Source organism: Dendrobates tinctorius, unplaced genomic scaffold, assembly GCF_039654945.1.
Source record: "Dendrobates tinctorius isolate UK_male_01 unplaced genomic scaffold, ASM3965494v1 ptg000254l, whole genome shotgun sequence".
Classification (NCBI taxonomy): domain Eukaryota; kingdom Metazoa; phylum Chordata; class Amphibia; order Anura; family Dendrobatidae; genus Dendrobates; species Dendrobates tinctorius.
In genome coordinates this window covers 5947708-5975582 of record NW_027361921.1, presented here as the reverse complement: position 1 = coordinate 5975582, position 27875 = coordinate 5947708, and the positions used below count along the sequence as shown (strand labels likewise).

Genomic DNA, 27875 nt, shown 5'->3' with positions numbered 1-27875 from the left:
GACTAAGTCCAAGATTCGATCTACTGAGCAAGCTCGTGAGGTGGCGACCTCTTATTGGTGGTCAGTCGTCATCTGCTCAGGTCCTGTGCCGGCTCCGGATTTGCCAGCGAGCAAGCTCCTGTCTGATTGGCAGTGTCCAGAAAAGGATCTTTAGTGCGCTAAGATCATACATATTTGCTATGTGTTACCCTAGTTCTTGACACTATTTTCTTGTAAAAAAAATTAAAATACAGGCCACATATTTTACAGTGTGGTATCTCAGTCACATGCCTCATTTATGTTAGTGTTTGAGGTGTACGCGTTTGTTTGTTCAAAGGTGGTGTGTGGTAAAAAAAAAAATTCTGGACGACTGGAAGAGTCATGGGCCAGAGGATAGGACCTGGGAGCCGGTTGAGCACATTCGTGCCCCCCAGCTTGTTGTTGCTTTTGAGTTTGGCGAGGCTCGCAGGGTGGGTGCTAGGAGGGCGGGTAATGTTAGGCACCAGGATTCTCCTTCTGCACAGGAGGGATCCCAAGCCTTATGTTCTCCTGCAGTCTCCCATTCAGTCTTGACCGCAGTAGATGCTGCTCAGACTTTGGCTATGTGCATTATTACCTTTTCCTCTCCAGATTCAGCTATGGTAACTAACAATAGACAGCAGCGAGCAGTCCTTCCTGAGACCAAGTCCAGGATTTGCTCTAGTGAGCATGCTCGTGAGGTGGCGACCTCTCATTGGTGGTCGTTCATCAGTTGCTCAGGTCCTGTGCTGGCTCCAGATTGGCCAGCGAGCAAGGTCCTGTCTGATTGGCACAGTCTATAAAAGGATCTTTGGCGTGCCTGTCGGTGCGCTAAGATCATACATATTTGCTGTGTGTGTTGGTGGGTCAGTTACAACCCTTTATGTATGTGTGCCGTTACTAGCACTACGACTGTGTTTCTAGACAGGCAGTGTAGGGTGGGAACTCCCACTTGAACTTAGCATCTGCACCAGGCGTCCTCAGGCGCGGGCTCAAAAGCCACCGTGTAGCAGAGCAGGTTCAATCATCAGCGTAGTGTGGGGGTGAGTTATAGGGACCCCACTAGCGTCAATTCCTCTGTGCTCCTGTGACGTCTAACAGGGCATAGCTTAGAGTGCTCTCAGTCTTGGTACTGCTCTGTGAAGTAACAGAATCAGTCACATTGCACTCTGTTCACACCGAGTGACGTTTAACTCAGTGTGTTTACGGTGCTTGCTCGCAGCTACGTTCCGCCATTGTCCTCTAGCTGTGGTTTTTCCATCACCGTACGGTGGACCCCGGGTTGCGATCGCACCTTCTCATAATTAACATTTGGTGCGACCTGCAAATCCTAACAATGGCTCCATTTCTCCTACCCTTGAAAAGAAGCATTTTAGAGATTGTATGAGGTTCATTTTGCCAAATATATTTTAACAATTGTTTATGGTCAAACATAGCGAGAGCATTTAGAGGAACAGATATTGCACATACAAATACATGCAAATTGCACATACAGCAATTTGGGGAGGATCATCATTTTATAAATGTTATTCTACCTAACCAAGAGGTATTTACTTTATCTTATTTATCAAGGATACATTGAATTTCTTTAATGATTTCTCCCAAACATACTTCCACAATATTCCTTAAAGGGTTTGTGATTTTAATGTCCCAAACAGTGATGTTAGAATCTTCCCAAGAGTAAGGGAATTCACCTTTCATATCAATACGTAAATACTGATCCAAATGCAAGCTAAGAATTTTAGACTTTTCTCATTATGGTAATTGTATAATACACTTTGTGCAGAATTATTAGGCAAGTTGTATTTGAGAGGCTTCTTTTTATTATTGAACAACAACTATGTTCTCAATCAACCCAAAAGACTCATGAATATCAAAGCTTAATAGTTTTGGAAGTTGGAGTGGTTTTTTTTTTTTAGATTTGGCTATCTTAAGAGGATATCTGTTTTTTTCAGGTAACTATTACTGTGCAGAATTATTAGGCAACTTAATAAAAACCAAATATATACCCATCTCACTTGTTTATTTTCACCAGGTAAACCAATATAGCAACACAAAATTTAGAAATAAACATTTCTGACATTCAAAAACAAAAAAAAATAAATAAATAGAAATCAATGACCAATCCACCTTTCTTTACAATGACACTCAAAAGTCTTCCATCCATAGATTCTGTCAGTTGCTTGATCTGTTTACGATCAACATTGTGTACAGCAGCCGCCACAGCTTCCCAGACACTGTTCGGAGAGGTGTACTGTTTTCCCTCCTTGTAGATCTCACATTTTATGAGGGACCACTGGTTCTCTAAGGGGTTCAGATCAGGTGAACAAGGGGGCCATGTCATTATTTTAACTTATTTTAGACATTTACTGGCCAGCCACGCTGTGGAGTATTTGGATGCATGTGATGGAGCATTGTCCTGCATGAAAATCATGTTTTTCTTGAACGATACCGACTTCTTCCTGTACCACTGCTTGAAGAAGGTGTCTTCCAGAAACTGGCAGTAGGTCTGGGAGTTGAGCTTTACTCCATCCTCAACCCGAAAAGGTCCCACAACTTCATTTTTGATTATACCAGCCCATACCAGTACCCCACCTCCACCTTGCTGGCATCTGAGTCGGAGTGGAGCTCTCTGCCCTTTACTGATCCAGCCTCGGGCCCATCCATCTGGCCCATCAAGAGTCCCTCTCATTTCATCAGTCCATAAAACCTTACAAAAATCAGTCTTAAGATATTTCTTGGCCCAGTCTTGACGTTTTATCTCATGTTTCTTTTTCATAGGTGGTCATTTTTCAGCCTTCTTTACCTTGGCCATGTCCCTGAGTATGGCATACCTTGTGCTTTTTGATACTCCAGTAACGTTGCAGCTCTGAAATATGGCAAAACTGGTGGCAAATGGCATCTTGACGCTTGATTTTCCTCAATTCATAGGCAGTTATTTTGCGCCTTTTTTTTTATCAACATGCTTCTTGCGACCCCTTTGGCTATTTGCCATGAAACGCTTGATTGTTTGGTGATCACGCTTAAAAAGTTTGGCAATTTCAAGACTGCTGCATCCCTCCGCAAGACATCTCACAATTTTTGACTTTTCAGAGCCCGTCAAATCTTTCTTCAGACCCATTTTGCCAAAGGAAAGCAAGTTGCCTAATAATTAAGCACACCTTATATAGGGTGTTGATGTCATTAGGCCACACCCCTCCTCATTACAGAGATGCAAATCACCTGATTTACATAATTGGCAGTTGGCTTTTAAGCCTATACAGCTTGCAGTAGGACAAAATGTATAAAGAGGATGATGTGATCAAAATACTAATTTGCCTAATCATTCTGCACACAGTTTAGGAAACTAAAGAAAACCTATAGCTGTGGGAAAAGAATATAAAGTTAATATTTTTTTTTTAGAGTAGCTATCATAAAGTTCCAAATAGTTTGATCGAAAGCTTTTTCCACATCTAGTGCTAGAAGGGATTTTCATACTTTCTATGATTGACAAAATATTTATAATCCATCTTGTCCCGTTTGAGGAATGTTTTTTTTTTTTTTTAACAAATGCTGATTTGGTCAGAGTGTATTAATGTAAGGATAATGTATTTTAGCCTTTCAGTGACTAATTAAGCATATATTACAACATCACAGTTTAGGAGGGAAATGGGTCTGTAATTTTGTATTAGTTCGGGGTTACTATTTTGTTTGAGGATTACAATAATATTAGCATATAGAGATTCCTTTGGAAATGAATTGGAGTTAGCAGCAGAATTGAAGAAAGATAGCAGTGGTAGTATTAAATGATGTTTAAAAATTTTGCAATATTGTAAGTAGAGATGGGGAGATCCCTGGATGTCTGGGTATGCGAGTTCGGCCGAAAAGTTTGGGTTTGGGTACCAGAACCCGAACTCAGATGCCATTCACTTGAATGTGGGGCCCAAACATCTAGTGTTTGCCATGCCGTCATGTGCATAACAGCGCGGAAAACACTGCTTCTGATCGGCAGTAAAATCATTACCGCCGGTCAGACAGCCGCAGTTCCCACGCTGTCAAATGAGCTGTGAACGGAGGTAAAAAGTGTACCTCCGGTCACTAGTGTCAGCTGATGGGACTACTGCTCCCATCAGCCGACAGCTGCTGCCGCTAATAACAATGAGAATAGGCGATGGCTGATGGGAGTATTCATCAGCCGGTGCCTGAGCTCTAAATAAATAAATAAAAAAACAGAGTGGGTTCCCCTGTATTTTTGCTAACCAGCCAGGCAAAACTGACAACTGGAGGCTGCAACCCACAGCTGTCAGTTTTAGCAAGGTTGGTTATAAAGAATAGAGGGGTCCCCATGCTGTTTTTTTAATTATTTAAATAAATAATTTAAAAAATGCGGGCCTTGCTAAAGCAGATAGCTGGGGGCTAACATGGGGCCATGGATATTGGCACTCCTCAGCCTAAAAATAGCAGCCCACAGCCACCCAGAAAAGACATCTATTAGATATGCCAATTCTGGCACTTTGCCTGGCTCTTCACACTTGCCCTATAGCAAGTGGGGTAATATTTGTGGGGTTCATATCACCTTTATATTGTCCGGTGACATCAAGCTCATGGATTAGTAATCAAGAGGCATCTATAAGACACCTAACCATTACTAATCCTATAGTTATATTGTAAATTATCACACAGCAATAATAATGTCTTTTATTCGAAATAAGAACAAAACACACTTTTCCTTTTTTTTATTTAAAAATAACAAACAGTTATACTCACCTAACGCCCATTCCACTGAATCACTTGTTTCTTGTAGTAAACCAAAAATAAAACAACAACAATATCCCTCACCTGTCCGATGCTGTAATTCATGTCTGGGGATTAATAGTTTTCAACCTGGACAGAGACAAGATGTGGCCGTCAAGTCTGAGAACCACTGATGAATGAGCTTCTGCGAGGGCAGCATCAGTGAGCAGCGATGACCTCTTCTAGGTTACCACAGGCTACTGAGGCTGCAGTCCCAACTGGGCCAATGAACTGATGTGACCTCCCTCCGGTGAGATCACCGCTAGCACCGTGAGAAAAGTCTCACGGTACAGAGGCGAGTTCACTGAAGTTCAAATTCACTGCAGTGAAATTCTCCCAGTGAACTCACCTCTGTACCGTGAGACGTTTTCTCACCCTCTGAAGTCACCGAAGTTCAGGGGCCCAGCTAGGAACACCGTATCAGTGACTGTCAGTAACCTCGATAACGTCACCGATAGTCACTAATGCTGCGCTTGCAGCAGTTCATTCATCAGTGGTTCTCAGCCTGGACAGTGGCATCTTGGCACCGTCCAGGATGAAAACTATCAATTCCCTGACATGGATTACAGTGTGAATCCATGAATTTTGCGTTCCTATGCGGTCGCCGCCCACGTCAAATCACTGCATGCGGACACATCCGCATACAACGCATATCCCTTCGTATCCAATGTTAAAGATAGGTACGCAGGGAAACGCAGGACGCATACAGAAGTAGGCGGAGCTTCACGGAGGAAGAAAGGAGGAAGGTAGGCTGCCATCCGCAGCCCTCCTCAATGCAAGTGTGAACCTAGCCTTAATGGATACGCATTTTGTCTAATTTTATGGGGTGTGCACTTGTTGAAGGAGCAAATAATAAGTGATTTGATTTAGTAGGTTAATTGCTTTTAGAGATTTAATGCATACAATTATTTCTAGTTTTACAACACAGAAATAAACATATATAAGTGAGAAAATCTTACAGCTCGTCTTGATGCTGTATCTGTGGGCAGTGGCTTTTCCTTTACAGCTCTGATTCTCTGGTTTTCATCTGTTTCCATTATACCATATTTCTTGGTTTCTGGTAGAAACATAACTTTCATAAGTTAAAATAGTTTGTATTTTTTTAAAATAATTATGTCATTTTTTTAATATGGTAGAAAACTTATTTTCTGAAAATCAAAGATTAAAAAAAAACAGTTTCCATGTGTGCATGCTTAACTTACACTGTAAACTGTACATGGCTTTTTCCAGCAGACTTACTGACAATGAATGGAGTTGAGGCTGAGCATGCACACCTCTGCTCCAGTCAAAATGGTGCAGCAGAGGTATTATTGTATATCTGCTGATTTTTTTTTTTATTCCAGAGAAATCCACATTTTTCTTTATATGTTGTTGAATTGTTAATATCTATGGGCTGGACATTGATCTCCCTGGAAATCTGCCTCCAGGGATTATTTTAAATGAAAGGGAGCATTGCCAGAGTGAGACATGTAATGACTGACTGTCTGCTCTACCAATTTACATGTCTTCATTTAAAATAATCTGTGGAGGCAGATTTTAAGGGACATCTGTTTCTGTCCCATAGATCCTAATAGCTCATCTATAAACTGTGTTCCAAATTATTATGCAAAAAGAGTTTAGGAGTGATAAGGTTAGAATTTTTTTGTTTGTCATTTAAACTCATTGATGGTGATGTGTGTCAGGGCTCTTTATATCACTGAAAGCAATTGCAGATACCTGTGCAAATTAGTTTGTCAGGTGTGTCCAAATAAAGGCAAGACTACTTAAGAAGGCTGTTCCACATTATTAAGCAGCCTACATTTTTTGCCAAAATGGGAAAGAAAAAGGATGTGTCTGCTGCTGAGACGCAACAAATTGTGGAGTATTTAGGTCAAGGCATGACTACAATCAACATTGCCAAGACACTTCATCGTGATCATCGCACAATCAAGAAGTATGCAGCTGATTCCCAGCACACACGTTTGAGTGCTGATAAGGAAAAATTGAGGACTCTTTCCAACAGGCAATTGCGTCAGGTTAAAAGAGCAGCTGCAAAAATGCCTTGTCATAGCAGCAGACAAGTTTTTGAAGCTGCTGGTGCCTCCAACGTCCCCCGAACAACAAGATGCAGGGTCTTTCAGAGGTTTGCAGCTGTGCGTAAGCCATCCTGTCGACCACCTCTATCCACTGCACACAAGCAGAAACGGCTCCAGTGGGCCAAATGATACATGAAGACTGACTTCCAAACTGTTTTGTTCACCGATGAGTGCCGTGCAACGCTCGATGGTCCAGATGGATGGAGTGGAGGATGGCTGGTTGATGGACACCCCATGAAAACACGGCTAAGGCGCCAACAAGGAGGAGGTGGAGTAATGTTTTGGGCTGGAATCATGGGGAGAGAGATTGTTGGCCCCTTTAGGATCCCTGAAGGGGTAAAGATGAACTCCATAATCTGTGTGGAGTTTCTAAAACAGCACTTCCTGCCATGGTTCAAGAGGAAGAACTGTGCTTTCCGCAGCAAGATCATTTTCATGCATGATAAGGCACCGTCTCATGCTGCAAATAATACATCTGCATCTCTGGCTTCTATGGGCATAAAAGAGGACAAACTTATGGTGTGGCCACTATCTTCCCCTGATCTCAACCCCATTGAGAACCTCTGGAGCATCATCAAAAGGAGTGTCTATGATGGCGGGAGGCAGTTCACATCTAAGCAACAGCTCTGGGAGGGTATTCTGTCCACATGCAAAACAATTGAAGCACAAACCATCCAAAAACTGACAAATTCAATGGACGAGAGAGTTCAGAAGCTTTTTTCGAACAAGGGGTCCTATGTGCAAATGTAACATCACCTAGAATAAAGTTTTGACTTGAAAACTGTTTGATTTGATTTTGTAATAAGCTGATAATGCTTATAATTTCACAATTGACCATTTTTTTGTTCAAAATAAAAATAAAAAGGTTGAAAACTCTGCTGTGCATAATAATTTGGAACATGCATTTTGAGTGTTTCTTATTTTTAAAAATATACTGTTTTCATAGGCAGTTTGTTCAAAAACATTGCAATTATACTAGAATATTAGATGACTGGAAAATAACAATGACTGCAATTCATATAGGTAATTTAGAGAAAATATGAGGAAATATTTTTTGCATAATAATTTGGAACACATTGTAAATAAGAGAACATAGATTTCTCTGGAATAAGACATTGGATCACAGATATCAAATGCAGAAACACTGCATTTATATTATAGGGAAACTGTCAGGACCCCGTGCCCTCCATCCCTCCAATATTTGTATATTGCATTTTAAACACCCTGCCTAATAGTCCCTTAATTCTGTTTGACACAAACAGATGTTTTAAAAGGATTTTTTTTAGAATCCGTTTTTAATATGCAAAATTTTCTTTTGACTAGTCAATGGGTGTTTGTTTCTCCAGACTAGTGGTCCCAACTCAACATGTTATCACAACCCTGAGGACATGATAACATGATTTGCAAGAGTCGGAGTAATCTCCTGTGCTATGGAAATCTCACGCATATATGCGACTTTCTTGCCTACAGAAGATAACTCTCTGAGTGGGACTAGTCTAGTGAAACAAATGCCTCATCGACTAGTCAAAAGAAAATTTGCATATTAAAAAAGGATTGTAAAAATACTGTTTTGAAACATCTGTTCATGTGTCAAACAGTATAAAGGACTTGTTAGGCAGGGTATTTATAATATACAGATGCTGGTGGGTTGGAGGGCATGGGGTCCTGTCAGGTTTCTTTTAAAAAGGGAACCACAATGTATATGTATAATAAGGACCCAAGCGGCTGTTAGTGTAGCAGGAATGGGGCCTGGTTGCCATACGTTATGCCAGCCCATAACATCAGAAGACACTAAGGCCATGAGCCAGATGTTTTACTACAGGTGTCCTTTGACTTCATTTTATGCTACTACACATAAAGCTAATGCAAGTTAACAATTCAGTAATCAATTCAGTCTTCTTGCGACGCCGTCCTCCTGCTTGCTTCATCGCTCCCGGCATCGCACTTCTGCGCAGGTGTTCTTCTCTGGCCTGTTGAGGGCAGAGCAAAGTACTGCAGTGCGCAGGTGCTGGGAAAGGTCAGAGAGGTCCAGCGCCTGCGCTCTGCAGTACTTTGCTCTGCCCTCAACAGGGCAGAGAAGTACACCTGCGCAGAAGTGCGATGCCGGGAGCAAGCAAGAGGGCAGAGTCGCAAGAAGATGGGAGGCTCCGGACCCGAACCTGCGACACCCATCTGACCGGACAGCCCCCCCGGGTGAATATAGTAAAACTTATTTTTCTTATCTTTCAGGTCGGACCGGGGGCTTATCTGCAGCATAATAGAATGCTGTAGATAAGCCCTGAAAGGCAGTGGTCGCATCTTATAGCAGCCAAAACAGGTGACAGGTTCCCTTTAATAACGTATCTGGGATTACACACATAATCTGAAATAAAAACACCACCACCAGCCATCTTTTTACCAGTGAATTTAAGGCGAATTAAATCCCGCCTTGGCAGGGTTATTGATTAAGGATGGGCCGGTGCTGTGTGCTTCTTCCCCAAGTCAAAATTTTTCATCCTGCTCCTGGGACATGAACAAAAAATAATTCCAGATTCAGAACAGCAACATTCATACCAGATAAAAATGACATATTCATGGCAAGTGGAAGGTTCTCTTTTAACCTTAACATGGTGGATTTGATCTGCTGACCTCTTAACCCCTTGCTTCTTATGGATCAGCATCACTGTGTAACACCAACATATCCAGTTTTTCTCCCTCGCTCACTACAGGAACATGACCAGACACAACTAAGATGATGGAAGCTAGTTTATTGATTCTGATGCATCCCTGCCATTTCTCACACTGGAACTAAAAAATATAAGCATAGAACACATCACCCATTCCTAAGTAACTATATTTCTAAAGGTGATATTGACATGAAATTCTCACAAGATGTCTGTAACAATCCATCCAATCCACATCAGCAATGAAACCAAATCATAGATGTCCATGTGTGATAATGAGAGATGGCACAGGAAAAAAAAGCATTGAACACATGAAAAAAGAGAGGTGTAAAAATCCATGGAAAGTCACGAAACCAGCTAAAATCGATCAGAAATTAGAAATCAATATTGTCACTTAGCGAAATATAATATCAGATGGATCAACTGATGGACTATAAAAATGTGTCTCAATACCAAGGTGCCACACAAGAAAAATCTCATGATGGAAAAAAAACAGTGAGCTGCCTCAATACCTTTGCAACCTTATAGTTGCAAAACATACTGATGGCATTGGTTGCAGAAGATTTTCTAAACTACTGACGGTTCCAGAGAACACTGCTGGGTCCATAATCGGGAAGAAGAAAGAACATCATTTCACTATAAATCGGCCACGACTAGGTGTACCCTGAAAAATTTTAGATTAAAAAGAGAAAAGAATTATTAGAAGAGTTGTCCAAGGTCAATCTTCCTACAGTGTGTTCATCCATCAAGTCGCCAATAATGGTAAAGTCCAAGATCCAGCAGCCACCTGTAGAGAACTACAGAAAGGACTGATATCATCAGGTACAACTGTTTCACATAAAACAAGTAATGCACTAAACCTCCATTGCCTGTATGCACACTCACTATGCAAGACTCCATTGGTGAGCAAAAAACATGTTCAAGCAAGTTTATTTTTCCCAACAACATTTAGACAAGTCAGTGAAATACTGGTAGAATATAGTCTGGTCAGATGAGACCAAAATATAACTCTTGTTTACATAACACACACCATATTAAAACACCATACCAACAGTAAAGTTTTAAGGTACAAACATTATCGTGTGGGGCTGTTTTTCACCATGCAACACTGGCAAACTTTATATAATTGAAGAAAGGATGTCGACTCCAACTTCAAAATATCTCCGGGATCCACACATTCCTCAAACAAGACTCTGCAAAATCACATGCTCTCATCATCCCCCACCTTGAGTACTGCAACCTCCTGTGTGCTGTGGCCTCCTGTCTAACACTCTCTCAACCCTTCAATCTATCCTAAACTCCGCTGCCCAACTAATTCGCATATCCCTCTGCTATTCCCCAGCCTCTCCTCTCTGACAATCCCTTCACTGGCTCCCTATTGCCCAGGGACTGCAGTTCAAAACCCTATCCATGGCATACAAAGCCATCCACAACCTGTTTCCTCCATACATCTGTCTCCTGGTAACTACCTGCATGCAACCTCCGATCCTTACAAGATCTCCTTCTCTACTCCCCTCTTATCTCCTCTTCTCATAATTGTATACAAGACTTTGCCCGTGTTTCCCCTACTCTGGAACTCTATACCCCATCATATCAGACTCTCGCCTACCGTGGAAACCTTCAAAAGAAACCTGAAGACCTACCTATTCCAATAAGCAATAGGAGAAAACACTGAGTATTAATACAAGGTAAGAAAAAGCTGAATAAGCAGGCGTTGGTCTGGAACCTGAGATCGGCAACAGAGAATCAAGCACAAAGTTGCCCAAGCACCTCCCAAATGAAGTGAGGACCTTAACCCCTTAAACCCCAAGGGTGGTTTGCATGTTCATGACCGGGCCAATTATTACAATTCTGACCTCTGTCCCTTTATGAGGTAATAACTCTGAAACGCTTCCATGGATCCCGGTGATTCTGACAATGTTTTCTTGTGACATATTGTACTTCATGTTAGTGGTAAAATTTCATTCAAATAACTTGCGTTTATTTGTGAAAAAAATGGGAAATTTGGCGAAAATTTTGAAAATTTCCCATTTTTCCAAATTTGAATTTTTATGCCTTTAACCCCTTTTCTGTCATGTGACGTACTATCCCGTCCAAGTGCCCTGGGACTTAATTCCCAGGGATGGGATAGTACGTTATAGCGATCAGCGGCGCCCACGTGGTGAGCGCCGCTAATCGCGGCCGGGTGTCAGCTGATTATCATAGCTGACACCAGGCACAATGTGTCAGGGGTGGTCACGGACCGCCCCCGACACGTTAACCCCTTGCACACCGCGATCAAACACGATCGTGGTGTACCGGGGGTTAAAGGGAAGCATCGGCAGGGAGGGGGCTCCCTCCGTGCTTCCCTGAGCTCCCCACAGCAGAGTAATGTGCAGCGCTGCTGCGGGGGGCTCCATCCCTGAAGGTCCCCGAATCCAAGATGGCGACGGGGACCTTCGGAGGCCTGCAGGGAGCTGGCTTCCTCAGTGCCTGCATAGCGCAGGCAAGAGGATAGCCTGTGCAGTGCCTGTGACAGATCGCTGATCTGTCACAGTGATCTGTGATGTGACAGATCAGCGATCTGTCACATGACAGGTATGTCCCCCCTGGGACAATGTAATAAAGTTAAAAAAAAAAAAAAAAAAGGGTAAAAATAATTTAAAAAAAAAACGCTAAATAAATTAAAAAAAAAAAAAAATATTCCCTAATAAATTCATTTTTTGGAAATAAAAAAAAAAAATAAAAGTACACATATTTGGTATCGCTGCATCCGTAATGACCAGCCCTATAAAACTGTTCCACTAGTTAACCCCTTAAGCGAACCCCTTAAAAAATAAAAATAAAAAAATAAGCAAAAAATAATGATTTATTATCATACCGCCAAACAAAAAGTGCAATAACGCGCGATCAAAAAGAAGCATATAAATATCCATGGTACCGCTGAAAACGTCATCTTGTCCCGCAAAAAACGAGCCGCCATACAGCATCATCAGCAAAAAAAATAAAGTTATAGCTCGCAGAATAAAATAATTATTTTTTATATAAAATTGTTTTCATCGCATAAAAGCGCCAAAACATAAAAAAGACATAAATGAGGTTTCGCTGTAACCGTACTGACCCAAAGAATAAAAGGGCTTTATCAATTTTACCGCAGGCGGAACGGTGTAAACGCAGCCCCCAAAAGAAATTCATGAAACGCTGTTTTTTGTTCATTCTGCGTCCCAAAAATCGGAATAAAAAGCGATCAAAAGATGTCACGTGCCCGAAAATGATATCAATAAAAACATCAACTCGTCCCGCAAAAAATAAGACCTCACATGACTCGGTGGGTCAAAATATGGAAAAATTATAGCTCTCAATATGTGGTGATGCAAAAACTATTTTTACAATAAAAAGTGTCTTTTAGCGTGCGACAGCTGCCAAAAATAAAAACCTGCTATAAATAGTAAATCAAACCCCCTGTTATCACCCCCTTAGTTAGGGAAAAATAATAAAATTGAAAGAAAATGTATTTATTTCCATTTTCCCATTAGGGTTAGGGCTGAGATTAGGGTTAGGGGTGTGTTGGGGTTAGGGTTGGAGTTATAATTGGGGGGTTTCCACTGTTTGGGCACATCAGGTGCTCTCCAAATGCAACATGGCATCTGATCTCAATTCCAACCAATTCTGCGTTGAAAAAGTCAAATGGTGCTCCTTCCCTTCCAAACTCTGCCATGCGCCCAAACAGTGTTTTACCCCCACATATGGGGTATCAGCCTACTCAGGACAAACTGCAAAACAACTTTTGGGGTCCAATTTCTCCTGTTACGCTTAGGAAAATAAAAAATTGGGGGCAAAAATATCATTTTTGTGGAAAAAAATGATTTTTTTATTTTCACGCCCGGGCGTTATAAACTTCTGTGAAGCACTTGGGGGTTCAAAGTGCTCACCACACATCTAGATAAGTTCCTTAGGGGTATAGTTTCCAAAATGGGGTCACTTGTGGGGAGTTTCCATAGTTTAGGTACATCAGGGGCTCTCCAAACGCACGACACCCGCAGACCATTCCATCAAAGTCTGCATTTCAAAACGTCACCACTTCCCTTCCGAGCCCTGACGTGTGCCCATACAGTAGTTTTCTCCCACATATGGGGTATCAGCGTACTCAGGACAAATTGGTCAACAACCTTTGTGGTCCAATTTCTCATGTTACCCTTGGGAAAATAAAAAAATTGGGGACTAAAAGATCATGTTTGTGGAAAAACACGATTTTTTTATTTTCACGCCCGGGCGTTATAAACTTCTGTGAAGCCCTTGGGGGTTCAAAGTGATCACCACACATCTAGATAAGTTCCTTGGCGGGGGTCTAGTTTCCAAAATGGTGTCATTTGTTGGGGGTTTTCACTGTTTTGGTACATCAGGGGCTTTCCAAACGCGACATGGTGTCCGATCTCAATTCCAGCCAAAAACGTCAAATGGCGCTGCTTCCCTTCAGAGCTCTGCCATACGCCCAAATAGTGGTTTACCCCCACATGTGGGGTATCAGCGTACTCAGGACAAATTGCACAATAACTTTTAAGTTCCTGTTACCCTTGGAAAAATAAAAATTGGGGGTGAAAAGATCATTTTTGTGGAAAAAATATGATTTTTTAATTGTACTGCTGTACGTTATAAACTTCTGTGAAGCCCTTGTGGGTTCAAAGTTCTCACCACATATCTAGATAAGTTCCTTGGGGGGTCTAGTTTCCAAAATGGGGTCACTTGTGGGAGTTTTCCACTGTTTAGGTACATCAGGGGCTCTCCAAACATGACATGGCGTCCGATCTGAATTTTAGCCAATTTTGCTTTGAAAAAGTCAAACGACGCTCCTTCCCTTCTGAGCTCTGCCATGCGCCGAAACATTGGTTCCCCCCACATATCAGGTATCAGCGTACTTAGGACAAACTGCACAATAACTTTTGCAGTCCAATTTCTCCTGTTACCCTTGGTAAAATAAAAAAAATTGAACCTGAAGTATTTTTTTGTGAAAAAAAGTGAAATGTTCATATGTTCATTTTTTTTAAATATTCAAAAAATTCCTGTGACGCACCTGAAGGGTTAATAAACTTCTTGAATGTGGTTTTGAGCACCTTGAGGGGTGCAGTTTTTAGAATGGTGTCACTTTTGGGTATTTTCTATCATATAGACCCCTCAAAGTGGCTTCAAATGTGATGTGGTCTGTAAAAATAAAATGGTGTTGCAAAAATGAGAAATCGCTGGTCAACTTTTAACCCTTATAACTTCCTAACATAAAAAATTTTGTTTCCAAAATTGTGCTGATGTATTTTGTATTTTGTGTGCCGTATCTCTGTGATTTAAGGGCATAAAAATTCAAAGTTGGAAAATTGCGAAATTTTAAAAATTTTCACCAAATTTCCATTTTTTTCACAATTAAACGCAAGGTATTTGAATGAAATTTTACCACTAACATGAAGTACAATATGTCCACGAGAAAACAATGTCAGAATCACCAGGATCCATGGAAGCGTTTCAGAGTTATTACTTCATAAAGGGACAGTGGTCAGAATTGTAAAAATTGGTCCGGTCATGAACGTGCAAACCACCCTTGGGGGTTAAATCACAGATATGGCACACAAAAAGCTTAATAAGTAACATTTCCCACATGTTTACTTTATATCAGCACAATTTTGGAACCAAATTTTTTTTTTGTTAGGAAGTTATAAGGGTTAAAAGTTGACCAGTGATTTCTCATTTTTACAACACCATTTTATTTTTACGGACCACATCACATTTGAAGTCACTTTGAGGGGTTTATATGATAGAAAATACCCAAAAGTGACACCATTCTAAAAACTGCACCCCTCAAGGTGCTCAAAACCACATTCAAATAGTTTATTAACCCTTCAGGTGCTTCACAGGAATTTTTTGAATGTTTTTTTTTTTTAAATTTTCACAAAAAAATTACTTCAGGTCCAATTTTATTTTATTTTAACAAGGGTAAAAGGAGAAATTGGACTGCAAAAGTTATTGTGCAATTTCTCCTGAGTAGGCTGATATCTGATATGTGGGGGGGGGACCACTGTTTCAGCGCATGGCAGAGCTCAGAAGGAAAGGAGCGCCGTTTGACTTTCTCAATGCAAAATTGGCTGGAATTCAGATCGGACGCCATGTCACGTTTGGAGAGCCCCTGATGTGCCTAAACAGTGGAAAACCCATTTTGGAAACTAGACCCCCCAAGGAACTTATCTAGATATGTAGAGAGAACTTTGAACCCACAAGGGCTTGATAGATCCAAAGTTGTGACAGTCCGGTTACATTTTTTTTTTTCTTTCTTTTCCCCGTATATGTACCTACCTACTGTCAATGTAATGCCTTTATGCATCTGTACTTGTTCCTGCCTTGCTACTGTAATGCTCTGAATTTCCCCATGGTGGGACGATTAAAGGATTATCTTATCTTAGCAAGCTAAAAATCACATTTTTTTTCTACATAAATGATCTTTTCACCCCCAATTTTTATTTTCCCAAGGGTAACAGGACCCTAAAAGTTATTGTGCAATTTGTCCTGAGTACGCTGATACCCCACATGTGGGGGTAAACTACTATTTGGGCGCATGGCAGAGCTCAGAAGGGAAGCAGCGCCATTTGACTTTTTTGGCTGGACCCATGCCACGTTTGGAAAGCCCCTAATGTGCCTAAACAGTGGAAACCCCACATAAGTGACACCATTTTGGAAACTAGACCCCCCAAGGCACTTATCTAGATGTGTGGTGAGCACTTTGAACCCCCAAGGGCTTCACAGAAGTTTATAACGCCCGGGCGTGAAAATAAAAAAATCATATTTTTTCCACAAACATGATCTTTTAGTCCCCAATTTTTTTATTTTCCCAAGGGTAACATGAGAAATTGGACCACAAAGGTTGTTGACCAATTTGTCCTGAGTACGCTGATACCCCATATGTGGGAGAAAACTAATGTATGGGCACACGTCGGGGCTCGGAAGGGAAGTGGTGACGTTTTGGAATGTAGACTTTGATGGAATGGTCTGCGGGTATCATGTTGTTTTTGGAGAGCCCCTGATCTACCTAAACAGTGGAAACCCCCCACAAGTGACCCCATTTTGGAAACTAGACCCCTTAAGGAACTTATCTAGATGTGTGGTGAGCACTTTGAACCCCCAAGGGCTTTACAGAAGTTTATAACGCCTGGGCGTGAAAATAAAAAAATCATTTTTTTTCCACAAAAATTATGTTTTTGCCCCCAATTTTTTATTTTCCTAACGGTAACAGGAGAAATTGGACCCCAAAAGTTGTTTTGCAATTTGTCCTGAGTAGGCTGATACCCCATATGTGGGGGTAAAACACTGTTTGGGCGCATAGCAGAGCTTGGAAGGGAAGGAGCACCATTTGACTTTTTCAACGCAGAATTGGCTGGAATTGAGATCAGATGCCATGTTGCGTTTGGAGAGCACCTGATGGCCCCAAACAGTGGAAACCCCCCAATTCTAAATCCAACCCTAACCCCAACACACCCCTAACCCTAATCTCAGCTCTAGCCCTAATGGGAAAATGGAAATAAATACATTTTTTAATTTTATTATTTTACCCTAACTAAGGGGGTGATAAAGGGGGGGTTTGATTTACTATTTATGGCGGTTTTTATTTTTGGCAGCTGTCACACGCTAAAAGACGCTTTTTATTGTAAAAATAGTTTTTGCATCACCACATTTTGAGAGCTATAATTTTTCCATATTTTGACCCACCGAGTCATGTGAGGTCTTATTTTTTGTGGGACGAGTTGACGTTTTTATTGGTACCATTTTCGGGCACGTGACATTTTTTGATCGCTTTTTATTCTGATTTTTGGGACGCAGAATGAACAAAAACCAGCGCTTCATGAATTTCTTTTGGGGGGCGTTTACACCATTCCGCGTGTGGTAAAATTGATGAGGCGGTTTTATTGTTCGGGTCAGTACGATTACGATGATACCTCATTTATGTCTTTTTTTATGTTTTGGCGCTTTTATGCAATAAAAACAATTTTATATAAAAAATTATTTTTCAATCGCTTTTTATTTTTATTTTTTAAGGGGTTCGCTAAAGGGGTTAACTAATGGGACAGTTTTATAGGGCGGGTCGTTACGGACGCGGCGATACTAAATATGTATACTTTTATTGTTTTGGTTTTTATTTCCAAAAAATGAATTTATTAGGGAATATTTTTTTTTACATTTATTTAGCGATTTTTTATAAATTATTTTTACACTTTTTTTTTAACTTTATCACAATGTCCCAGGGGGAACATAACTGTCATGTGACAGATCGCTGATCTGTCACATCACATATCGCTGCGACAGATCAGCGATCTGTCACAGGCAGTGCTGGAGGCTTCCTCATGTCGGCGCTTTGCAGGCAGTGAGGAAGCCGGCTCTCTGCAGGCCCCCGAAGGTCCCCGCCGCCATTTTGGATCCAGAGACCTGCAGGGAAGGAGGCCCCCGCAGCAGCGCTGCACATTGCGCTGCTGCGGGGGTCTCAGGGAAGCACGGAGGGAGCCCCCTCCCAGCCGATGCTTCCCTAAACCCCCGAAACACTGCGATTGTGTTTGATCGCAGTGTGCCAGGAGTTAACGTGTCGGGGGCGGTCCGTGACCGCCCCTGACACATAGTGCCGGTTGTCAGCTGTGATAATCAGCTGACACCCGGCGCGATCAGCGGCGCTCACCACATGAGCGCCGCTGATCGCTATGACATACTGTACTATCCCGTCCATGGGCATAGGGGCCCGGGTCCCATGGACAGGATAGTATGTCAGATGTCAGAAAGGGATTAAATATACACAGATCTCTCAGCAATTGGCTGAGAGTTGATTACAGGAAAAAGGATGCATTGGCTATTTAAATTCTCTGACAGCAACGTGCAAGCGCCCTATGCTCACTCCCAAGCAACCAGGAAGTGAAGGAGCAGAGGAGACACTTTGGGAAGACACCATAGCCAGAGGAGACATCGCTGAAGCACGGACTGGGTGAGAAGGAATTCAGGGAACAGAGGAATGCCTGCGGGCAGATTGGACCCGATCTCCATGAACCTTGGAGACGGGACCCTCCTGGAGTGCTACAGTGAGAAGTCACAGGGTGCTGGCTAATACCAAAATTCCAACCAGCATAGGAACATAGTCCTAAAGTTCTCATACAAAGATTTGTCTGTATACCAGCACAGTAATAGTACAATACAACAGCCAGCATTAATAGTGCAACTAATACACAAGGTAGAAATTCTGTTATGGATTTTCTTACCTTTATTTTTAAACATTATTTAGTTCTCATATGGGACTTGAACCTATGATCATACTTGTACTATTTACTGCTTTGCTTTAGTTTTGCACTGTATAGTAGGAGTACCAAAGTGGCAGCAATGGAGAACTTCATTAGGCCCGTGATGCCAATAAAACTCTTTCACACAACAACTGTGATGCGGGGGAACAATGGCCATCTGAGTAGATAACACCATTTCAAAAGATTTAACCAATAAACAGCAGCATTCAGAGCTTGCTTTAGTTGCTGCTGCCTATGATATGTATATGTCACAAACCATTAAAGGGTTAAAGGTCACATTTTTCTTTTAATTTTTCATATTTTCTTTTGGGGGGGGGTGAGGGGAATTTTGTTGTTTTGAAGTTCATAGTGTGAAAAAAAAAATGTCCTGGCAATGTGTTTCCCGAAGTCTATACGATTATGGATATACCAAATTCATATTGCTTAAAAAATGGTATGTTTTATTATATTTTGAGATCTTTACCTTTTTATTTTTCCCACTGAGCAATTTGTGTGATGACTTTTTTCTTGCACACTGAGTTAACATTTGCAATCCAGACATCTAAATGACACTGTTAGTGATTGACAGGGCATCTAGCTGCTATTACCTTTTGAGAAAGGTCTACACTTGAGACCGAAATGTCGCCACGAGTTATTAAAAATCACTTTTCTAAAATCTCATATGGTGTGCTGCCTCCATCTTTTTTGATTTGCTGTGAAATATAGCCAGCATCTGCATTGTATGGAGAGGGCTCAGTTCCTCATCTCACTCCATTCAGATACATGGGCTCATTGACTGTAATGTACTGTTATGCCAGGGTGTGCAAATAGGTTAATGTGAAAAGATGATCAAAGGACTTTAATAACATTATAGAATATGTAGTTCTTTCTAATATGTAATTATATGTGGCTTGCTATATAAGCTGCCCATCCACCACATGAACGTAGTTTTCTGGGCCGCACCTGGAGTATGCCATCTCAATATATTAAATACTTCACCCTGAAGCCGGTTTTCACCTTCCTGACCAGGCCAATTTTTTCAATTCTGATCAGTGTCACTTTATGATGTAATAACACTGGAACGCTTCAACGGATCCCACCAATTCTGTGATTGATTTCTCGTGCTGTATTGTACCTTGTGATAGTGGTAAAACTTGTTCCATACAACTTGTGTTTAAATGTGAAAAAAAGGAAATTTGGTGAAAAATTTGTGAATTTTGCAACTTTCAAATTTTTCATTTTTATGCCCTTACACCAGAGAGTTATGTCACACAAAATAGTTAATAAATAATAAAAAACATGTCCCACATGTCTACTTTACATCAGATCAATTTTTCAATCATAATTTTTTTATAGGTAGTTAGAAGGGTTAAAAGTTGACTAGCGATTTTTCATACAAAATGTAAAAAAAAAATTTTGGGGGGACCTCATCAAATTTGATGACACTGAGGGTCTTTATGACAGAAAATATCCAAAAGTGACACCATTCTAAAAACTACACCCCTTAAGATGCTCAAAACCACATTCAAGATGTTTATTAGGTGTTTTGTCACATGGTTACCGCGACAGTGTGGGTGTAGAAGACTGCTCCTACTCCGGGCGCTGAGAAGAAGCACTTCCCCTTCATTTTAAATGTTTATTTCTTCTGGCAGAACAGAGGTTAATCGACCATGTTGGAAATCCCTGTGTTCACAGCTGAGCTCAGTTAGCCACTCCTTTCCCCTTTATAATCTGGGCTCTGTTACAAATTCTTGTCAAAGCAAGCATTTACTGCATGGCTAATGGTGGGAGAGGAGTTCATATGAGAAGAGTTGGAGGAGTTATCTATGACTGTTTGGTTTGTTTGTGTGGTAACTCTCTAACCTTCTCTCTTTTGATTCATTCTCATGCCTTCACATCCCGATGCAGTCCTCTGTTATATATGAGTGAATATTTTGTATGTCTGGAGTTTTTCTGTTAACCCTTGTTTGTGTTGCCTTGTTTGTCAGGTTGGTGTACTACTGTGCACAGTAGCGCCCCCTCTTCCTTGGGTGGGGGAAGAGAACCGATGGAAGGTTAAGGCTGGTTTCACACTAGCGTTTGATCGCGCAGCGCATCGTGCGCTATTGGGCGCACGCGCAATGTTCCCCTACCTTTAACATGGTGATCGCAGGGTCTTGCGAATGTACGCGCTCATCAGCGTTTAGCGTGCGCTGCGCATTTTACAGGTGTGTGCCCAGACGCGCCAAACGCTACATGTTGCATTTTTTGTTCCGCCTACATACTTAAAAAAATTGCAAGCGCACGTGTGCGTTCGATGTGCATCCAAAAATAGCATTACAGTCTATGTGATCGCTGACGAGTGCTTGGCACCGCACACGTCAGCGCCTTGTGCGCGCACGCGATTTGAGTATACAAGCAACATTGTTTGGGAGGAGTGTAGATAAAAGAAAGTGTCTTCAGGGTCAGACAATTACTCTACAGCCAGCCTTGCAGAGAGCAGACAAAAGCCCAGAAGAGCCTTCCAAGTGTGGATTCAAGCTTCAGGAGCCAAAATGTGAGTATTCTTCAACATAATGTCTGTGTGTTCTGTACAATTTTATAATGTATAATGTATTTTTTGTTTTCATTTCAGCATGTTTTCTTCTGGATCACTGTATTCGCCATCTCGGCAAGAACTGGCCCAAGCTGATCGTGAGGTGAGAATCTTGCTGCCTTTGGGTAAGTATAGCTGCCTCTAGAAATCGGACACGGGCAGTGAAGACAGAGTGCGGGAGCGGTCTGAGCAGGAGCAGTCTGAGCGGGAGGATTCAGAGCGGGAGCAGCGTAGTCAAGTCGTGGCGAGGAGATGCAATGTGAGTATACAATGTGCCTTTTTTTCTGTCTTTATTTTCATCTTTTATCTTGTTTCTTCTCTGTTTCTTTTTCTATCTTTTTCATTCTCCAAAATTACAAACATTCTAATAAATTTCTTTTTTTTCTAGGTTCCACAACGGGATGACAAAGAAGTCTACATCGACAACGAGCACCTGATCCGACCTCGCTGAGGAGCGTATCCTGTTGTGGGACAGCCGTGACCAGCAGTACAAAGACACAGTGGTGACCCGGCAGCTCTGGAATGAGGTGGCCGCAGCGATGATGGATGGCTGGGACAGCGCCTCTGCAGCTTCCAAAAGGGCGTTCAGTAAGTATAAAGATGCTCTGTGATACTGCATTGATTTTTTGTCCTGATGGTGCTGGTGTTTTTTTGGCAAGATATATTCTTGCATTAAAAACACCAATGCCATGTGGCACACTGTGATTGATTTTGGTCTTCAACTGCTGCATTGATTTCTGGTCCTGATGGTGCTGGTGTTTTTTTGGCAAGATATATTCTTGCATTAAAAACAGCAATGCCATGTGGCACACTGTGATTGATTTTGGTCTTAAACTGCTGCATTGATTTCTGGTCCTCATGGTGCTGGTGCTTTTATGGCAAGATATATTGTAGTGAAAAGTTCAATCTGTTGTGTGTGCTGATATTTAAGTTGCCTTAAGTACATTTTATAATTTTCTTTTTTTTTTTTCTCCAACAGTGAACAAAATCTGCACACGTTGGCGCTCAATGAAGGACCGCTTCAACACTGATGTTCGTGTTGAGGGACAGGTTCAGAGTGGTACTTTCCGAAGAAAGTACCGCTACTATCGAGAGTTGGCTTTCCTGAGACCGGTCCTTTCCAGCAGATTGTAAGTTTTTTTTTTTTTTTGCTTTGTTATTACTATGTGCTTTTCAATTCAACAGGTGATGCTTCTTGTAAATACATGATACTAATGTTGTCCCTTTCTTTCCACACCACTTGGAGCAGCACCCTGCAACCTGTCCCAGGAGCGGTTCTTCATCGATCGACCTTGGACCCGTCCCAGCCACCCGACAGCCAGCATCTTGCAGGTCAGCAACACAGACAGCTGGTGACCAGGAAGCTGGCCCATCAGGTGTTCCCTGGTCCCAGGTCTCTGTCACTGGGTATGCGGGCACTACCCGCCAGCGGCAAAGGACCGCGGACAGGCCTGTCATGCCCGAGTTCATGCACTTGAGCGAGGCCTTTCAGGCAAGCCTCAAGACGCTGTCCGCCAGAATGGAAAGCGTTTTTTCCCTGATGGAACATGGTTTTAACGACATGGAACACCGCTTCCACTCTGTCGACCAGCGCCTTGACTGTCTGGAGGCCGACCTCAACAGACCGGCGCACCATTTTTTCAGTAAAATTGAACAGGGCATGGTGGAACACCTTAGTCCTGAGCAACAGCTGTGTGTTACAGGCCTGCAACACTGCTTACTTGCAGGCTATGCAGCAGAATCGGTATGTTCAGCAGTCAGTGGTGTCATTTCCAACAGTTCCACCGCTGACTCGCTTTACCACACTACCGACTTCTGCTGCATACCACTGCACGGCCACCTGCATTCCCAGCAAAACCGGACACCACTACACCACCCCAAGTCTGAGTGCTGCTGGATACTCCTCCGCCACAACCACTATGTCAAGCGCTGCTCCTGTATGGAGCACCACCAGCTTGGAGCCAAACCACCACAGAACCTGCTTGGGCCACTGACACCACCAGTCAACACCAAAGGAGCACCGCCAGCACTCCTCAGCAACAGAGCACCGCCAGCACTCTTAAGCAACAGAGCACCGCCAGCACTCCTAAGCAACAGAGCACCGCCAGCACTCCTAAGCAACAGAGCACCGCCAGCACTCCTAAGCAACAGAGCACCGCCAGCACTCCTAAGCAACAGAGCACCGCCAGCACTCCTAAGCAACAGAGCACCGCCAGCACTCCTAAGCAACAGAGCACCGCCAGCACTCCTAAGCAACAGAGCACCGCCAGCACTCCTAAGCAACAGAGCACCGCCAGCACTCCTAAGCAACAGAGCACCGCCAGCACTCCTAAGCAACAGAGCACCGCCAGCACTCATCAGCAAAAGAGCACCGCCGGCACTCCTCATCTAAGGTGCACCGGCAGCACTCTGTATCAAAGGAGCACCACCACCACTCCTCATCAAAGGAGCACCACCACCACTCCTCATCGAAAGATAACCACCACCAATTCTCCTCCTCGGAGTCCCCAAAGAACTTTGGCTGAGATCCCAGACAGGCAGCCTCCTGCTCGGAGCACCGACCCAACTTTCTCCCCTTCTAGGAGCACCGCCACTGCCACTTGCAGGAGCACTGACACCGCCACCACAGAGCAGCAAAGTGGGGATCCGCGTTCCCTTTTTTACAGGGCAACGCCACAGTCCACCGTCACCAGGCGGTCAGAAAAAAAAGTAAGGCGTTCACAGGCTGCCAGTCGGTCTGGGCAGCATATTCCTGCACCAAAGAAAAAGAAAAAAAAAAAAACTTTGTTCGTCCATCCACCCTCTCCTCCTAATGTCTCTCAACATGCCTCCTTGTCCATTCCAGAGCTCCCTTCCCCCAGTACTTTCGTCGCCCCTTCTCCTAGAACCCCTTCCTCAACCTCCAGTCGTTCCTCGTCTCTCCACACACCCAAAGTATCCCAAACTTCCCCCAAACGTCATTCCTAATAAAATATATATATATTTTTTGTTACTAAATAAATGTGCACTTGTGCATTAACAAAATCTGGATTGGTTACTGTGTCTATCGCCAACTACACACACTGCGCCGTACACATAGCGTTTTTGCCACAAGATATCTCCAGTACTGACGTTTCTTGTGTCAGTCTTGGAGATATGTGTTGTCAACGCAACAAATCTACATGACTTGTCTTTTCCACAGCAATCTCTACATTCTTGTAATATTGCACGGTTCCCCAACGCCAGTCCTCATGGGCCACCAACAGATCATGTTGTATGGAATCCTCTTTTTATTTCATTACAACATGATCTGTTGGTGGACCTTGAGGACTGAAATTGTGGAACCTTGCTGTATCCAATCTGTGCAATATTACACGAATGTAGAGAGTTACCTACTCAGGAGTATTAGTGAATTCATGATGTACAAAACACAGCATCATAAAATCACTGATACACCTGGCTACTTGCTAATGGTATTGGGAGTGTAAAAACAGAGAATGCACTCAGTACAGGTATCAAAACAGTTTTTTTTATTAACATACCAACAAGATGCAATAAATTTTTTTTTACAACATTTGCTCTTGCCATTCCACCCGTCCTACATCTGAGTTGAAGTAGGCCGCAAATTGGTCCCTCATTTGGCCAACTTCAATGGATGACTTGAGAGGGTACTGTGTAAATTCTGGCAAAGGATTAGGAGCAACATCATCAAGATCAAAGTTCAGGTGCTCTCGAGAAATTACAAAATTCTGTAGAACAACACAGGCCTTGACCACCTCATCCACTGTTTCCAGTTTAAGATTAATAGCTGTGCCAAGAATGCGCCATCTCGATACAAGTATACCAAAAGCACACTCTACTGTTCTCCTGGCCCTGGTCAGCCTGTAATTAAAAATTCTTTTTTGTAGGTCCAAGTCCCGGCTGGAGTAGGGTTTGAGGAGGTTTTGGCGCATCTGGAACGCTTCATAACCAACCATTACAAATGGCTGTGGCGGACCTTCGGTGTTGGGAAGAGGACGTGGCATGGGGAAATCGAAGTTGTTGCCATACAACCTCCTGCCCATGTCCGATGTCTTAAAAGCCTGGGAGTCATTCCCACGGCCAAATGCACCAATGTCCACTGCAATAAACTTACAGTCTGCATCCGCAATGGCCATCAGTACAGTACTTTTTGTAGTTACAGAACTCAGAGCCAGTTCTTTTGGGCTTGATAATCTGGATGTGCTTCCCATCCACCGCTCCTAAACAGTTTGGGAAATTGCATACAGTCCAGAATCTTTCGGCGATTTCCAACCACTTTGCTGCAGTGGGCATGGGCATGAATTTGGGACAAAGAACGTTCCAGAGAGCCCGGCAGGTGTCCGCTACAATTCCAGACAACGTGGAGATTCCAATCCGGTACTGGAAGTGCAGTGACGAGAGGGTCTCTCCAGTAGCCAGGAATCTGTAACACAAAGAAAACAATAATTAATATTTGTGTATACGTAATTTTTTTTACACACGTTTAATAAAAAAAACAAAAAACAGAAAAATTCTGCAGCCTTTGGTTTATGAAAACTACGTACCTTAATGTGACCAGGAGCCGTTCCTCAGGAGTAATTGCATGCCGGAGCTGCGTGTCCTGTCTCCGGATGACTTCTTTTACCTGACCAAGCAAATAGTAAAAGGTTTCTTTGGTCATCCGGGTATAATCCGTAAGTTTCTCCGGGTTTGCCTGGAGCTCGCTGTAGAGGGTGTGGTACGCTCCACGGCTCTCACGGAGTTCAATAATGGGATGTATCCACATACGCTGCTGCTGCCGTCTTCGCTGCCTCTCTCTCTCCCTCTGTTCATGGCAAGCAACTGCATAAGCCTGAGCCGTCCTCATGTCCAGATCCAAGTCAAAGTAAAAGCTCTTCCAGCGCAGATCCATGTTTCTCAAGTCAAATGCAAGCAAATGTGAAGAATTCAGCTGTAAAAAGGGGCTATATAAAGAATTTCCATAAGACACGCCCACTGCCTTCCCATTGCTTGAGCGTGTTGCAAGAATTTTCCAAGGATTTCTTCTCTAGTTTATTGCGCATAAAAAATGCAAACGCATGAAAACGCTTCCAAACGCATAAAAACTCTGCGATTTTTGGTCATTATGAGCACAATAATGCTACAAAAAAAGCAGCGTTTGTATGCAATTTTCACAGCCTAACTCAGGATGTAAGGCAAGGTCGTAAGTCCCGACATCTTCGCCATTTGAAGTATCCTGGGGAAATGGGCGAGCTAGGTAGCCCCCTAGTGTTGGGGACAGGGAAGGAGCCCCTGGTCCCGGGTCACCAGACAGCTGTGTCGTGACATGTTCATTAAGTATTCAGGTGCTTCACAAGAACTGAAGCAATGTGAAAGGAAATAATGAACATTTAACTTTTTATTAACAAAAATTTTACTTTTTCACAGGAGAAAATGGACCACAATATTTTTGTGCAATTTCTCTGGAGTATGCTGATACCCTATATGTGGGGGGGCAAAAACCAGATTGGATGCACTGCAGGGCATGGAAGGGAAGGAGCCCCATTTGGCTTTATGAACGCAAAATGGGCTGGAATAGAGGGCGGAGAGCATGTGTCATTTGGAGAGCCACTGATGTACCTAAACAGTGGAAACACCCCACAAGATGTGTGGTGGGCATCTTGGACCCTCAGGTGTTTCACAGAACTTTATAATGTTGAGCCGTGAAAATGAAATAAAACATTTTCCACAAAAATGTTTAGCCCCAATTTTTTTTCTTTTCACAAGGGTAACACGAGAAAATGGACCAAATAAATTGTGCAATTTGTCCTGAGTACACCGATACCCCATATATGGGGGAAAAGCACTGCTTGGGCACACGGCAGTGCTCAGAAATGAAGACGTGACGGTTTGGAGAGCAGTCTTTGATGGAATGGTCTGCGTACGCCATATCGTGTTTGGATTGTGGCTAAACAGTGGAAACCCCACCACATGTCACCCTATTTTGGAAGCGAGACCCCCCAATGAACTTATCTAGATGTGTGGTGAGCACCTTGAAAACCCTACGTGCTTTACAAAAATTTATAACGTTGAGCCGTGAAAATAAAAAACAATTTAAAAAATGTACATTTTTTCCACAAAAAATTTTTTTTTAGCACCAATATTTTTATTATAACAAGGGTAACAGGAAAAAATGAACCGCAAGAACTGTTCTGCAATTTCCCCTGAGTATGCAGATACCTCATATATGTTGGAAAATTACAGTTTGGCACATGGCAGGGTTCGGAAGGGAAGGAGTAACTGTTTGGAGAGCAGACTTTGATGGAATGGTCTGGGTGCACCATGTCACATTTGGAGAGCCCCTGAGGCATAGTTTTATAGTAATGCTTATAATACGTTTGGTTTTACTGGTGTATAATTTATAATGTAGTGTTATGTGTAAGCTGTGCAAAGTACATCAGACTATAAAAGTGTGTTGTGTCAACAAAGTAAAAGCAAATTTTATCAATTTATCGACTTATGGTACACTTTGAAGCAATCCTTAATGAAAAGGCCAGGTTTCTCA

General features: G+C 42.5%; 1 protein-coding gene across 3 annotated transcripts in view; it reads right to left on the bottom strand.

Annotated features, from left to right (window-relative positions):
* The window catches only part of LOC141067703 (UTP--glucose-1-phosphate uridylyltransferase-like), a 247900-nt gene that overhangs the window by 62436 nt on the left and 157589 nt on the right, over positions 1 to 27875 (bottom strand). For all 3 annotated transcript variants that reach the window (XM_073558121.1, XM_073558119.1, XM_073558120.1), the window contains exon 6: positions 5730 to 5827. In XM_073558121.1, the coding sequence (XP_073414222.1) occupies positions 5730 to 5827 (98 nt within the window). The remainder of the gene's footprint in view (positions 1 to 5729; positions 5828 to 27875) is intronic.